The sequence below is a fragment of the Ursus maritimus genome (genome assembly GCF_017311325.1).
Source record: "Ursus maritimus isolate PB19 chromosome X unlocalized genomic scaffold, ASM1731132v1 scaffold_X1, whole genome shotgun sequence".
Classification (NCBI taxonomy): domain Eukaryota; kingdom Metazoa; phylum Chordata; class Mammalia; order Carnivora; family Ursidae; genus Ursus; species Ursus maritimus.
This window is the reverse complement of record NW_024423319.1, coordinates 12,023,259-12,037,826: the sequence shown is the minus strand read 5'-3', so window position 1 is coordinate 12,037,826 and position 14,568 is coordinate 12,023,259. Positions and strand designations below refer to the sequence as shown.

Sequence of the window (14,568 nt, the reverse complement as noted above, 5' to 3'; positions counted from 1 at the left end):
GGGATATATCCATCAAAAAGATCTAAGAATTATAAATATGTCCTCAGCTTGGGAACACCCAAATATATAAATCAATAATAAATGTAAAGAAACTCCCTGACAGTAATACAATAATAGTAGGGGATTTTAACACCCCACTCACAGCAATGGACAGATCATCTAAGCAGAAGATCAGCAAGGAAACGATGGCTTTGAATGACACACTGGACCAGATGGACTTCACAAATATATTCAGAACATTTCATCCTAAAGCAACAGAATACACATTCTTTTCGAGTGCACATGGAACATTCTCCAGGATAGATCACATACTGGGTCACAGAACAGGCCTCAGAAAGTACAAAAAGATTGAGATCATGCCATGCATATTTTCAGACCACAGTGCTATGAAACTTGAAGTCAACCACAAGAAAATATTTGAAAGGACCACAAATACATGCAGGTTAAAGAACATCCTACTAAAGAATGAATGGGTCAACCAGGAAATTAAAGAAGAAATTTTTAAAAATACATGGAAGCAAATGGAAATGATAACATGACAGTCCAAAACCTTTGGGATGCAGCAAAGGCCGTCATAACAAGGAATTATATTGCCATAGAGTCCCACCTCAGGAAGCAAGAAAAATCTCAAATACACAGCCTAACCTTACACCTAAAGGAGCTAGAAAACGAACAGCAAATAAAGCCTAAAGCCAGCAAAAGAAGGGAAATAATGAAAATTACAGCAGAAATAAATGATACAGAAACAAACAAAAAAAACCAGAACAGGTTAATGAAACAACATGAGGTACAATGGAGCCTCTCAGGAAGAGAGTATTAGAAAAATCTTAGATTTGGGCTTGGGACACCTGACTGACTCTGTCAGAGTGTGCAACTCTTGATCTTGAGGTTGTGAGTTCGAGCCCTGTGTTGAGTGTAGAGATTACTTAAAAATAAAATCCTTAAAAAAAAAAAGATTTGAGCTTGAATTAGGCCATTTGGGGAAAAGTTTAAGATGGGGGGCTTCCTCTTGATTGGATGCTGTCAGTAGGTGGGGGTAAGCATTTCAGTACATCTTACCAGGAGGATTGAAGACTCGGAGGCTACTGGTGTCATTGGTCAAGAAACAACAGTCACCCCTATTCACTAGAACAGGGATATTGGTTAATGTTCTGATTTGGACAATATTCATATTCTGTGTTCAGCGTGATTATGGAGTGGTCATGTTCTTGTCTTGATCCGTCATGGTGACAGAATAGCCTTATTTCATGTTGTTATTCTATGAAATTGTTCGTGTTCGACAGGAGAACACCAGTGCCTAGCTTGCGAGTGCCAGGACAGTCTGGATATGGGGCGCTGCCTTGCTTTTCTCAAGTTATGCCTGTCAATAAAGTAAATAAAAATCCCTGCCCACATAGAGCTTGAATTCTAGTGTAAAGAGAGACAGTAAAAATAATAAATGTATAACATAAGATCAAAGGTGATTGGTCCTATAGGAAAATAAAAAACAAGATAACAGGAGAAATGTGTCCATGAGAAAGGGAGCGGCAACTTTAAATCAAGGCTGGTCTCTCTGAGAAGGTGACGTTTGCGCTGATACTTGTGAGTGAGGGCGTAATCCATGAGGATATCTGAAGGGAAAGTGTTCCAGGCAGGGGCAACAGCCAGGTCAAAGGAAGTCCTAAATCAGGAGTGTGCCTGACGCGTTGGAGGTACAGTGAGGAAGGCACTGCTGCTGGAGTGGGAGAGAGCTAAGAGATAAGGCCAGACAGGTAGAAGAAGCCAGATCAAGTGGGACTGTATAGCCACCCCTTTGTAGGAACTTTTTTTTTTTTTAACTTTCAGAGATAAAGGAATCCACTGCAGAGTTTGAACAAAACAGTGACTTGATTTGACTGACTTTCAGACAGAACTGCTTGGGCCATTGTGTGGACCGTAGGTCAAGGGGAAGAAGTAGGGAGCCATTTAGGAAGCTTGCAGGGAGGTAACTGTGGAGATGCTGAGAAGTGATCTGATTCTGAATATATTTGAAGGTAGAGCCAGTAAACACTTGTTAATTGACTGGATGTGGGTGTGAAAAAAGAGAAGAGTCAAGGATGCATCCAAGATTTTGGTTCTGCTTGATCACCAAGGTTTAGTTGCCCTTTCCTGAGATGGGGAATACTTCAAGAGGAGCCGGTTTGAGCTAAGGGCAGGTCAGGAGTTCAGTTCTGGATGTAGGTTTGAAATACATTTCCAGGAGGTAACAAGTGGGTAACTGGATATGTGGGGACAGGTCTGGGCCAGAGATAAATATTTGGGAATGTTCGGTGAATGGATGGTATTAAAACACGTAACTGGTGAGATTACCTAGGGAGTGAGTATGAAGTGCCAAACACTGAGCGCTGGAACACTCCAACAGAGGGCTCAGGCAGTAGGAGACTAAGAAGAAATGGCTAGTGAGATAGGACAATCACTCATTTCAAAATATTTCTTGAGCGCCCAGGTGGTGCCAGGCACCAAGATAGCTACTCAGGTTGCCACATGGTGGGGGCTGTTCACTGAGGGAGAGAACATAGGAGAAAGCAGATTTAAGGGGAAAGTGAATGAGTTTGGTTTTAGACATTTTCAGTTGCAGATGCCTGTGGGACAGCCAGCAGAAAGGTGGAAATTTTGGTCTGGAGCCTAGGGAAGTCATGCCTGTGTACATATTTTTAGCTTTGTTTTTGTAAATACATTTATTTAATCCTTAGTAAATAGCCACATTCAGTGTCATAAATAGAACCTAGAGAAGGTTGATAGTGATACTGAAAACCATGTAAAATATTAACAACTAAACCACTATGACACAGGCTGGCCACTACCTATGCTCAGTTTCCCTGAGGGATTCCAGGCTTGTATTTCATTCGTCTTTGTTCACTGAAAGATCTTTTCAAAATCTATTAGTAAATATTTGTTAGAAATAGACCTTATTCTGAATAAGAGCCTATGTAAAGGGAGGATATATTAATACGACACATCACAATATGTTAATTTCTTTTCTGTAATTATCAGTGAGAGTGACCTTATGTATTAACTTCTTTTGCTATCACAACAAGCGTGAGAGGAAAGTGTCTTGTTTCAGCTTGTGATTTTTGCAAACACATTCATATTTTCTTCTCTTGTTTGTCCTTTCAGCCACTGTATGATGCTGCTTACCTGACAATGTACAATATCTGCTTCACATCCTTGCCCATCCTGGCCTACAGTCTGCTGGAGCAGCACATCAACATTGACACTCTGACCTCAGATCCCCGATTGTATATGTAAGTAGAACATAGAGTTAAAAACCATGTCAGACTTTCAAAATCGTGGGTTTCGTTTCATCCACTGATAGGAAGGACACAGCTGCCCACCTGATTGGATTACATGGTTCTGTTCTGAATTTTGAGCTACTTAAACCGTACGATTCAATAGGAAAATGATCTGTGTCCTAGATGTAGGTCCTGTCCATGAATATGTGTGAACCATCTAGTTGAAAATCTACTAATTCCTAAAACGTGAACCTACGTTGTCATAGAGTTCTGGAGTCTCACAGGAAGGCACACTATTTTAACTACCAAAAAAGAAAAAAGGACACACACAAAGATTTATAGAGTATTGATTCCTACCTATAATGGGTTGAACTGATATTATGTTAGACTTTCTCTTTTATTTTTTTTAAGATTTTATTGATTTATTTTAGAGAAAGAACGTGTACACACATGTGAGTGAGGGCAGGGGCAGAGGGAGAGAATCCAAAGTGGACTCAGTGAGTGTGGAGCCCAACGTGGGGCTCAGTCTCATGACCCCAAGATCATAACCTGAGCTGAAACCAGAAGTTGGTTGCTTAACCGACTGAGCCACCCAGGTGCTCCGACACTTCAACTGCCCCAGAAGCATAGGCTCCTCTACTTTGTTAGCCCTGTTCTAAGACCGTATTGCTGGAGAAAATAATGAACGCATCAAGCCGTTACATCCATTTTGTGTCAGTTGTAAATGGATGTTTTTCTGTATGGATGGGGCACTTGGCCAGTTGCTTAATGCATGATTTTGTTGGATTTTTATAAGTTAAGCCTACACCTAAGGATGAAGATGTTAATTTATAGCAGATGATAAGCATTGCTAAATAGTGGATAGCAAGTGCAAGAGAGCGACGCGGGTGGTTTATTTGTATGAAGTGAAGGTGCACAAATTTAAGGGATTTCTTTAAACTTACATTTAGTAATTGCTAGACTTAACCAGCTTTATAAAATCTGTCATTATTTTAAAGACGGAAAAATTGAAAATTTCAGACATGCACAGTAGTAGCAAAAATACTAGTAATAGGGGCGCCTGGGTGGCTCAGTCGTTAAGCATCTGCCTTCAGCTCAGGTCATGATCCCAGGGTCCTGGGATCGAGCCCCGCGTCAGGCTCCCTGTTCAGCGGGAAGCCTGCTTCTCCCTCTCCCGCTCCCCCTACTTGTGTTCCCTCTCTTGCTGTCTCTCTCTCTCTCTCTGTCAAATAAATAAATAAAATCTTTAAAAAAAAATACTAGTAATAAAGTGAACTTCCCTATCCTCACTACTCAGCTTCAATAATTATCAGTTCAGGGTCTGTCCTAGTTCATGAATAACCCTGTTTCCTCTATTACAGACTTAGGCTTATTTTTACTAAATACTAAACATTATATAAGATAGTTATTTCAGTAAGTTTCTCTTAAAGAACTTAAAAAAATAATAGTACCCTATCATCCCTAAAACTTTAACAAGTCCATGATATTATCAGACATCCAGTCAAGGTTCAGATTTCTCCAGCTGACTCTTTCTTTTTTTTTTTAAGATTTTTTATTTATTTCATTTGGGAGGGAAAGAGCATGAATGGTGGGGAGGGGCAAAAGGAGAGGGAGAAGCAGACTCCTCGTTGAGTAGAGAGCCCCATATGGGGCTCGGTCCCATCCTAGAACCCAGAGATCATGACCTGAGCTGAAGGCAGATGCTTAACCATCTGAGCCACCCAGGCGCCCCCACATTGACTCATTTCTCTTTATAGCATGCCTGTTTGAATCAGAATATAAAGTCCATGTGTTTTAACCTGTAGGTTAACCTGGAAATTTATTTGTTGACAAAACTGGGTCATTTATCTTGCAGACTTTTCCCCAAACTGGAGTTTGCTGACAGCATTTTTCTGGCATTAGCGTGTTCCGCTTTTCCCTGTATTTGTGGCAAGGGGATAGTTAGATGTAGAGGGGAATCATCGAAGGCCTAGGAGAAATCTTACAGAGCATCAGTTTGCATGCTCTCTCTTTTTAAATGAGCAACCAGGGCCCAGAAATGACTGACCTAAGGACACATGGTGTAACTAGAGGCCAAATCAAGATGGGAATGGAGTCCCCCTGATGACTAGCCCCGTGTACTTTCCAGCTGGCTGGAGGTTTTCAAACACTGAGCAGCAGTGCTCTGTCTCCAGACAACAGTCACAGTGAAGTCCAGTAGTGCGGCTGCTCTGGCTAAGGTGGGATTTTGGCGGCAGGGAGCAAAATCCCTCCCATTCAGTCCCACCGAGAGCTCCAGCTAGCTTCCTGCACTCCAGTCCCGGCTCTGCTTCTTGCTAACATGTGACTTTGTCTTGTGCCTCAGTTTCACCTTCGGTAAAATATGGGTAACAGTAGCAGCCAATCACGGTGTTCTTGCGAGGATTAAATGAGTGACTACATGTAAAACAATTTAAAACAGTCCCTGGCACATCGTTTTCAAGTAGATGGGAGCTATTAATCTTATTCTAACACCCTCCTCCGCGTAACTTCAGGGCTATGCTGAGCGCTCTCATACATTAAGAATGTTGAAAACCTGAAGAAAGCTATTGAGTACAAATTATTTTAAGGGTGTCCGTGAAGTTTTAGTTAGGGAATGACAGGTGTAGGTCACAGGTGATTTTCCGTAGAGGGTCTTACTTGCTACACCTGACTGAAGGAAAGCCATGAGACGCTGACCTCCGCCGGCACCTGTACTGTAGATTGCTCTGTTACCCCGATTATTCCTTTGGAAACATGAAGCCCTAGTCATCCTCTGTGGCCCTGTCTGCAGCCGTACCGCTTAATATTACGGCTGGCATCGTGTGACATACTACAAATTTCACCTGCCGGGACATAGTGACTCGGGCACTTCCCAAATATTGTGACACGAAACGGTCTATTCGGATATGTTCATGCTTCTAAGAGAAATTTAAATAGTAAACTGTCGTTCTTCTGTAGAGGGAAGAGGCATAGTTTGTTTCTTCTACAGCTTTAAAAGGCGAAAGAAAGATTCCAGTACACCTGCCACTTCCCGTCATAGGCAGGTGCTTGGGCCTGTTCTTCGGGGCAACTACCCCCAAATCTTCATTTTCTCTCGTGTTCTCCTTCATGGTGGCTGTCATACTCTGAGTTTCCAACAGCTTTGTCATTCATTTGAGGGCAGCTAGAAAGCCTCGCATATCACCCAGCATACCATGATCCCCTCCCCTTCGTCTCACGGTGTGTAGTGTACTCCCAGAGACAGTCCAGTAAGACAGGATCCACTCCTGCTTCAGCCCAAATTCAATGACTCGCAAAAGCTTCCGGGGCTGGCAGTTGCTGGGCACTCATCGCAAGAATCTTTAGGAAGGTGCCTTCCCTGTGGCTCCCAGTTGCCTTGAGAATGTGACTTATTGTGTGTGGGGAGAGCTTGTTTCTTCTCAGAGAAGCAGCCACCTCTTTGCTCCTGCAGTTTTTCTGGGGCAAACAGCAACACATTGCATTATGCATCCCCCAGATTTCAAATTCCTTCATGCACCTAGAAGTCCTGGTAGGTAAAAGTTACATAATTGCCATGTTTTCGGCAATCCCCACAGTACTCAATACCAAGTGAACAAGGATCACTTGCATTTACATTATAAAGGTGTTTCTTATTCGATAAAGCCAAGTGATGTGCTGTGTGGTATCGGCAACAGTGTGCTGTATCAGTGATTACCTACCTTCTGATAAATGTTAAGAACAACTTGAGGGGCGCCTGGGTGGCTCAGTCGGTTAAGTGATCGACTTATTTCGGCTCAGGTCATGATCTCAGGGTCGTGAGATCAAGCCCCATGTCCGGCTCCTCACAGAGCATGGAACCTGCTTAAGATTCTCTCTCTCCCTGCCCCACACTCTCTTTCTTAAAAAAAAAAAAAGGCAATTTGATATGGAAGCCAAAAGAATTCCTTGCACAAACCCATCTTCTTCCTGCAGCTCTGCTCCATTAGAATTAGTAGCCATATTTAACACTCCAACTTGTGCCGAGAAGATTGTGTTATTTTAACAGAGTTTAAAGTTTTGATCCACCTGCCATTTATGAAAACATGACTACACAGCTTGAAACATTATTTGACTCAATTGAAAAAAATATAAAGGGTACCCTGAGGCCTAAAAAAGGTTACATTCCCAAGAAGAAATCTTGATTAAAAGAAATATGTTAGCAATTGTAGTTGGAAAAGCCGTGGTAGCTCAGTTGAGAGCATATGCATATGACTTGAAGGCAGATGAGTCTGTGGCTGTATACCAGCACGTCCCCTTACTAACTGAATGACTCGGGCGTGCTGCTACGCTGGTGTTTCTAAATTTACTGCACACTGGAGTCACCTGGGGAGCTTCAGAAATCTCTTAATGCCCAGATTACACCTCATGCCAGTTAAATCAGATTGAGGGTGGGAGTCAGGCATCAGTGTTTCTAAAGATCCCCAAGTGATTGCAGTGTGCATCGTAGTTTGGGAACCATTCTGATCCATCTTTTGGAGGCTCATTATTTGTAAATGGGACTGACAAAAGTACCTGTCTCGTGTGGTTTTTATGCGGATAGAAACGGACAATATATATAAATCTCTTAACCCGGTTTACTGACCTAGTACTCAATAAATGGGAGTTAATTATTTTTGATGATGTTATTGTTGTCAGTGGCCAGAGTTTTAAACTTAGTGCTTTGACTATTTACTCAGTCTAGAAACAATTGCACGGAGATGAACCTGTGGCTCAGTATGGCTCTCCAGTCCCTCTGGGGTACCCTCTTCATGATAACAGGGTCACACCTATATGCACGTTTGGCATTTCACTGGATCTTTAAGTAGACAGCCTACAGAGATTCATTAACCTGTGGTTTCTTTTTCCATTTCTCAATAGGAAAATTTCTGGCAATGCCATGCTACAGTTGGGACCCTTCTTATATTGGACGTTTCTAGCTGCATTTGAAGGGACAGTGTTCTTCTTTGGGACTTACTTTCTTTTTCAGACTTCATCCCTAGAAGAAAATGCAAAGGTAAAAAAATATTTCATTACATCTTGGTATTGTAAGCATGGTTTATTTTTTATCTATAGGCACTGGATTTATCATACATACAATCTAGCTGTAATAATTTTGTAAACTTTTTCTTAAGGGCAGCATTTATTTCTTAGAACTTTTTTAGAACAACAGAAGTATTGAAGTAAGAAACCACTTCCCGATCAAACTGAGGGTTACAGAAGGGAGGGGGGTGGGGGGATGGGGTAACCGAATGATGGACATTAAGGGGGGGCATGTGTAGTAATGAGCACTGGGAGTGATATGCAACTAATGAGTCGTTGAACACTACATCAAAAACTAATGATGTACTGTATGCTGGCTAATTGAACATAATAATTTAAAAAAGAAACCACTTCCCGTGTGCATGGCTAACTAGAGAGCTTACGTGCAAACCTTCTGGAAGCTTAACTTGGCTGTAATTTTTAATAGACGAACAGAGTTCTTAGGACTTCAGAATTTAGACCCCTATACTTTCCCTTTTTTTTTTTTAAGTCAACTGTACCCCTCAACATGGGGCTTGAACTCAGGACCCCAAGATCAAGAGTCGCATGGTCTACTGACTGAGCCAGTCAGGCTCCCCAAGACTTTTCCTGTTTTAAAAGTAAAGTCTGGCCCCACTCCCTTCCTATGGTTAGTGGCCTTTCGTGCTTGGAGTTGAAGGGTGTAGCTACCATATCTTTGCCGTGTTTGCCCGATAGTTAAAGAGATGGAATTTCCTTCCCTTCCCCGTGGAAGCATAGTGTTTTCCAAAAAGACTATCCTCATCCTACCAGTGCCTTCCTAGCAAGTGAGTACATAAATCAGCGCCTGCAGTGGGATGATTTTCCCCTGGCTATGTTCTGGGAGAGCACCGCTGGTGGGGCGAGGTCTTGCCACGGCCACACGGTGAGGCTCGAGCCCACCATTTCACCTGTGCTTTCACTACGTTCATTCTTTGCTATTTCTGGACTTCCTGTTTAATGGTTACTCATTCTTTATCATTATAATGTGAAGCAAAGCTAAGGTTCAAAAATGATTTACTGAGTACAGTAACTCTGTCCAGAACCTATACAGTCAACATCTGTTGAAGAAGTAATAGGCCCAATGAATGTGAATGCTACTTTGAAATTAGGTTACTACAGGCCAAAACCTTTCTAATTTGGACTAACACAAGTCGGTTTAATATGACTCCCTTGAAATTATTAATCCCCTGGGGGCACCTGGTTGACTCAGTCAGTAGAGCATGTGACTCTTGTTCTCGGGGTCGTGAGTTCGAGCCCCACGTTGGGCATTGGGCGTAAAGGTTACTTAAAAAAAAGTATTAGTCACTGAGTAACTGTGGAGGAAATACAGATGTAGTACTTCCCCAGCCTGTGTCTTATCCATCACCCATTTTGAGTTTGTGAAAACCAAATTAGACTTGACCGTATATGTCACCATCCTTCTAAATGTTTGCTAAAATTACAGTAAGTGTAAGAACTGCTATCAGCGATTAAACAACACCATGTATGATTTGATCAGATCCTTTTTTTTTTCGCTTCTGTTAATTTTTTTTATTGTTCTTTTAAAACGTTTTACATTTCATTTTCTGTTTTAATGTTATGCATTCAGATCTTGACAGCATTTGGTAAGCATATGTGCCATTCATTGCCATAGTTATGGACTTGTACATGCTCTCTGCTTTTCTTTGATGTGCACATGCTGACTGCTCTGATATTTACCGCCAAAAAAATTAGACTCTATTTTTAAAATGTGAGCCCCTTTGTCTACAAATTAGCCCTCATTTGAGAGCTTTAGTTCTTTATTACAGAGAAAGCCCATATCAAACTCTTTAGAGACATGAATCATTCAAATGACTTGTTTTGATGAACATTACTGTTAGTGGAATAGGGGTTTTTTTCTGCCTTTATTACACCAGTGTGTTCCCTGTTCGGTACTACATGGAGTAATGGAAATAAACCCTACCAACCGCAAGTGTGTTGTAGCTGTCCAAGAAAATTTAGGGTCACAGTAAAATCCAACATTTTGGCCTGATCTTTTGATCAGATATTTCCCTCAATATTTTATATGCAAATCTTTAGCAGTTACACCCAAGATTAAATTTGCCTTTTTATTTTCGTAAGCAGGCTTGTGTATTCATGGTGCATGTAATTGTTAAATGTTTTTCAGGTATATGGAAACTGGACTTTTGGAACCATTGTTTTTACAGTCTTAGTATTCACTGTAACTCTGAAGGTTAGATTTTTATTTATTCAAATATATTTAATGCCATTTTTGTAATTCTTTCTGGTCTCAAACTATTCTGGTTTCATACTATTGTATTGCAGGTGTTATTCAAGTCTGAATGCTTACTGAAATATGTATGATGTTAGATATTTAGACATTGGCATGCTATTTGTGATCCATTTTTTCCAGAATATTGTCTATCCTTTTTGTCTCATTTTTTGAAAAATTCGTCCACCATAGTTATGTTGAAAATCTGCCTCTTCTTTCTTCAAGACAGTATAAGTAGTATATAAATAGGCTGTGAGTGTGTGTGTGTGTTTTGTGTTTCCATGTTAAGTACTTGAATAGTTTTTAAGATTATGTATCTGTTTACAAACACCAGGCCTCAAAGGAATGGGAGTACTTAAGACAGTTGAGTAGGTATCCAGGAGCAAGATATGTGTGCAAAAGAGCTCAGTAGAGATGAAATTTTATATAATGTATTTATCACTGAAATTTATCCATATTAGTGATGAAATGCATAACAATATGCAGCAGGTAACATACAAGAATCATTGGCATTAACATGCAGTTATGTAATATACTTGAAAGCATAATCAAATTCTTTTGATGATCAGTCCAGTAATAAACACTTCACGTGGAATCTGAGAATGAGTAAATGAATTCCAGTATGCTCAGTGGAACTAGAATTCCAGAAGTATGACTGACAAAGAACCTCTAATCGTTTCCTCTCTAAGTTTTTATTCCTGATGCATTTGTCATACCAAATAGAACTAACATATGTTTGCATTTTTCATCTACTATTTCAGTAATATTGTAGGACTGCAAAAGAAAATGTTACAATTCATCTCCATTTAGCCACTTACTAGCTGCTATTTTTGGGCAAGTGACTTTGTTTCTCAGTACCCTCATTTCTTCTTCTGTGAAATGGAGATAAAAGTAGTACCTTCCTCTCTTAGGATTTTTGGTGGGATGTCAATTAGTGAATACACATAAAGCGTTTAGAGTGGTGTCTGGCACATAGAATGTGATCAGAACAATAGTTGCTGGTTGTTGCTATTTATTATTAGGTTTCACAGGATCAGGATTTCAGACGGAAGCCTCCCCGCCTTTGTTTCCTCTGGTCTTGCTTATGGCCCCAAAGCCTTCATAGTTAAAGTGGGCCTTACTGTAGTATCTTTCATGTGTCCCTCAAAAGACGTTCACTCTCTCATCTTTGGATGGATATTATCGTGACCCTCTCCCTAGCAGCCCAGAGGTGGGAATTCAAGCCTGGTCTATATTAACAATGTTCTCAACAGCCTATTTATGAACAAGAAACTTAGAACAGGGAGTCAAGGACCAGGGTGTCACAGCAAGTTAAAAAAAACGGAGACACCACCTCCTCTTCAAAAATCAAATGCCCTGGATATTGGTCCATGTGGCCCAGAAATTTTAAACAAGCAGAACAGACCATACTTTTTATTTTTAGATTGCATTTGAAAATCCCAGGTGCCACAATCTAAGGAAACAATCAGCCCTGGCAGAAACATGGAGGGATTAAAATCTAAGGCAACTGAAAATGTTATTAATTTAATGGATTAGATAAGGGTTTTGCAGTTGAAAGGCACACTACCTAGTCAGGCCCGTGATTCATTGCTACATGGTGCCAGGTGTGTGGAGCTGGTTGCCTTTGCATTTAATAATCCCCATCTGTTGTGTTTGAGCTATCAAGACTCCTTCGTATGGTTGCTAACTAACCCTTCCCTCTTGTACTACTTTTCAGTATACCTGCCTCCACCAACTAGGCCTTCTCCTTTTGTCGTCAGCTTCCCAGCCACCACTACCTGAGGACTTAGGGCTCCAGTCTGAGGATATTACAGTTACCTCAGTGCCTGCCCTTCCTTCAGTAGCGAGGCCTCTGCAGCCCCTTACCTACCAGCTACTTGCTTGATCGTACCTCCAAGCCTGTCCTCTTGGGTCTAGAGGCCTTGGGACAGAACTTAGCTCGTTCTTAGCCTAGCCCTTTGAAAAGTCTGGGTTCTATTCTTCTTTTAGTTTCCCTCTCTTCTAGTTGCCTGGCCCAAGTGAGATCCTCCCATAGGTATCATATTGTATGCAAGTTCTCAGCATAGTGTACTTACTGCCTGGTGTAGGTTGTACCCATCATGAAGTCTCCTGTGTTGTATCTTTTCAGCTCGCCTTGGATACTCGTTTCTGGACATGGATAAATCACTTTGTGATTTGGGGTTCTTTAGCCTTTTATGTATTTTTCTCATTCTTCTGGGGAGGAATTATTTGGTAAGCAGCTGAACATGTGTGAGTAATATGTAAAATAACAAAGTAGATATATGTATATGTACATTGTGCAAACATTAATTATACTTTTAAAGTGTTGATTATATAAGATGGCAGGTCTTTAATATTAATGGGCTGGAAGTAAACTTCAGGTAAGATTTCAAATGCAAGTATATCGACTTATACAAGTCATTCAAAAGTCCTCCTTTCTAGTAGCCCCTGCCCAAATCTTTCCACTTGAAGGTATGTAAACATCTCTCTGTGAAGTGAAACTGCAGGTTCTAGCCCTTCGTGTGGTTTCCAGTGGAAATATTCATCCTCTGAAGTTTCTACAGGACACGGTGGCCGGTAGATACACTATTATCCATTTGGATTCTATTCTCTTTATGGTATATTACTGTCAATCTTGTCACTATACTTGTGCTCAAGGAAAGAATATATACCACTTAATATTCAGAGGGTTATATCTTAAAATCACGTCTTATTGTTTGGGGTGGGGTAAAGGCAGACTCTACAGTGTGGCCTTAAAGTTCCTTGAGTTCATCTTGGTTCGGTAGATGTTTATTCGGAATCTGTTGTGTGTGAGGCACTCTGGGAAACCAAGATGAATAGGCTGTACCCCTCCCTCTAGGAGATTAGGATCTAGTGAGAAGGACACAGAAGCTGTGACTGGGAGAGTTATAAGGAATGAAAAGAAGTCAGATTGTCATCTCCTTTTCTTACTCCCAGAGGCCTTTATTTTGTTTTTAAATATTGTAGGTGTTTTCATTAATCAGTGGCTTCTCTTGACAAGGATGCCGGCAGCAGAGAGCATGGCTAGGGGAAGCCATAGAATGAGATTCTAGGAGTACATTTTCTCACTGGTTTGAGCAAAATCACAGGTACAAAACATTCCATGTTATCACGGAGATGTGAGGCCGTGTTTATTATCCCTTGAGACTTAATTAGAAAAAATTCTTACTGTTTTGAAAAGCTTTTTAAATAAAAGCCTTAAGAAATAAAAATATGAACTACCTAATCACTTAAGCAGTTCCAAAAAATGTAATCACGCATATATTGAGCACCTATAGAGGTAATTATTGAAGCAGTGAAGCTGACAGAAGTCTCTGTTTTCTTTAATAATATATAAATTAATCAAAGTTGATTAACCTAATGTAATATACAGTTGTAACTCTGCCCAGAGCACCATAGTTCTGTCTATAAATCTGTGTAATCAGCATCTGAACTAATGCAAAATTTCCACAAGAATAAAATGTTTCTAGCAAACTAGTTTCTCTTACCACAGACTATTCCTTATTGATTAAAATAAATCCTTTAAATGATTAAGATATTGTTACACCTCTTTCTAGTCATTAGCGATACTTACTAAAAATGAAATATATCTATTTTTATTTCGTAGCCTGTAGTGCTATCCATAAGTAGAGCTGAGTTGAGCTACTACATGAATATAAAATTACAAAGCAACCAGCAAAATATGACCAGAAACTGTGTGAGATTTCAGCTAAATGCTGGTTTCAGCTATTACCTCTGGACACATTCAACCCTGAGGCATTGTGACACACCCCTCTGGGGTTTAGCAGTGAGAATGATGATTTCTGAGCTCCAGACCCAATCCAAGAATAATAGCTTTTGTTTTTTGCTCTTCCCCCATAAAGCACCATAGGTGTCAAGATAAAGAAAAATCTAGAGCTGCAGGGCAGGGGAAACAAACAAAGAAAAGAAAAGAGAAAAGAAAAGAAAAGAAAAGAAAAGAAAAGAAAGAAAGAAAGAAAGAAAGAAAGAAAGAAAGAAAGAAAGAAA

General features: G+C 40.5%; 1 protein-coding gene across 6 annotated transcripts in view; it reads left to right on the top strand.

The window, feature by feature from the left end:
- The window catches only part of ATP11C (ATPase phospholipid transporting 11C), a 177,386-nt gene that overhangs the window by 148,208 nt on the left and 14,610 nt on the right, over positions 1–14,568 (top strand). For all 6 annotated transcript variants that reach the window (XM_040627861.1, XM_040627867.1, XM_040627888.1 and 3 more), the window contains exons 24-27: positions 3,136–3,263; positions 8,127–8,262; positions 10,435–10,500; positions 12,668–12,771. In XM_040627861.1, coding sequence (XP_040483795.1) covers positions 3,136–3,263; positions 8,127–8,262; positions 10,435–10,500; positions 12,668–12,771 — 434 coding nt within the window. The remainder of the gene's footprint in view (positions 1–3,135; positions 3,264–8,126; positions 8,263–10,434; positions 10,501–12,667; positions 12,772–14,568) is intronic.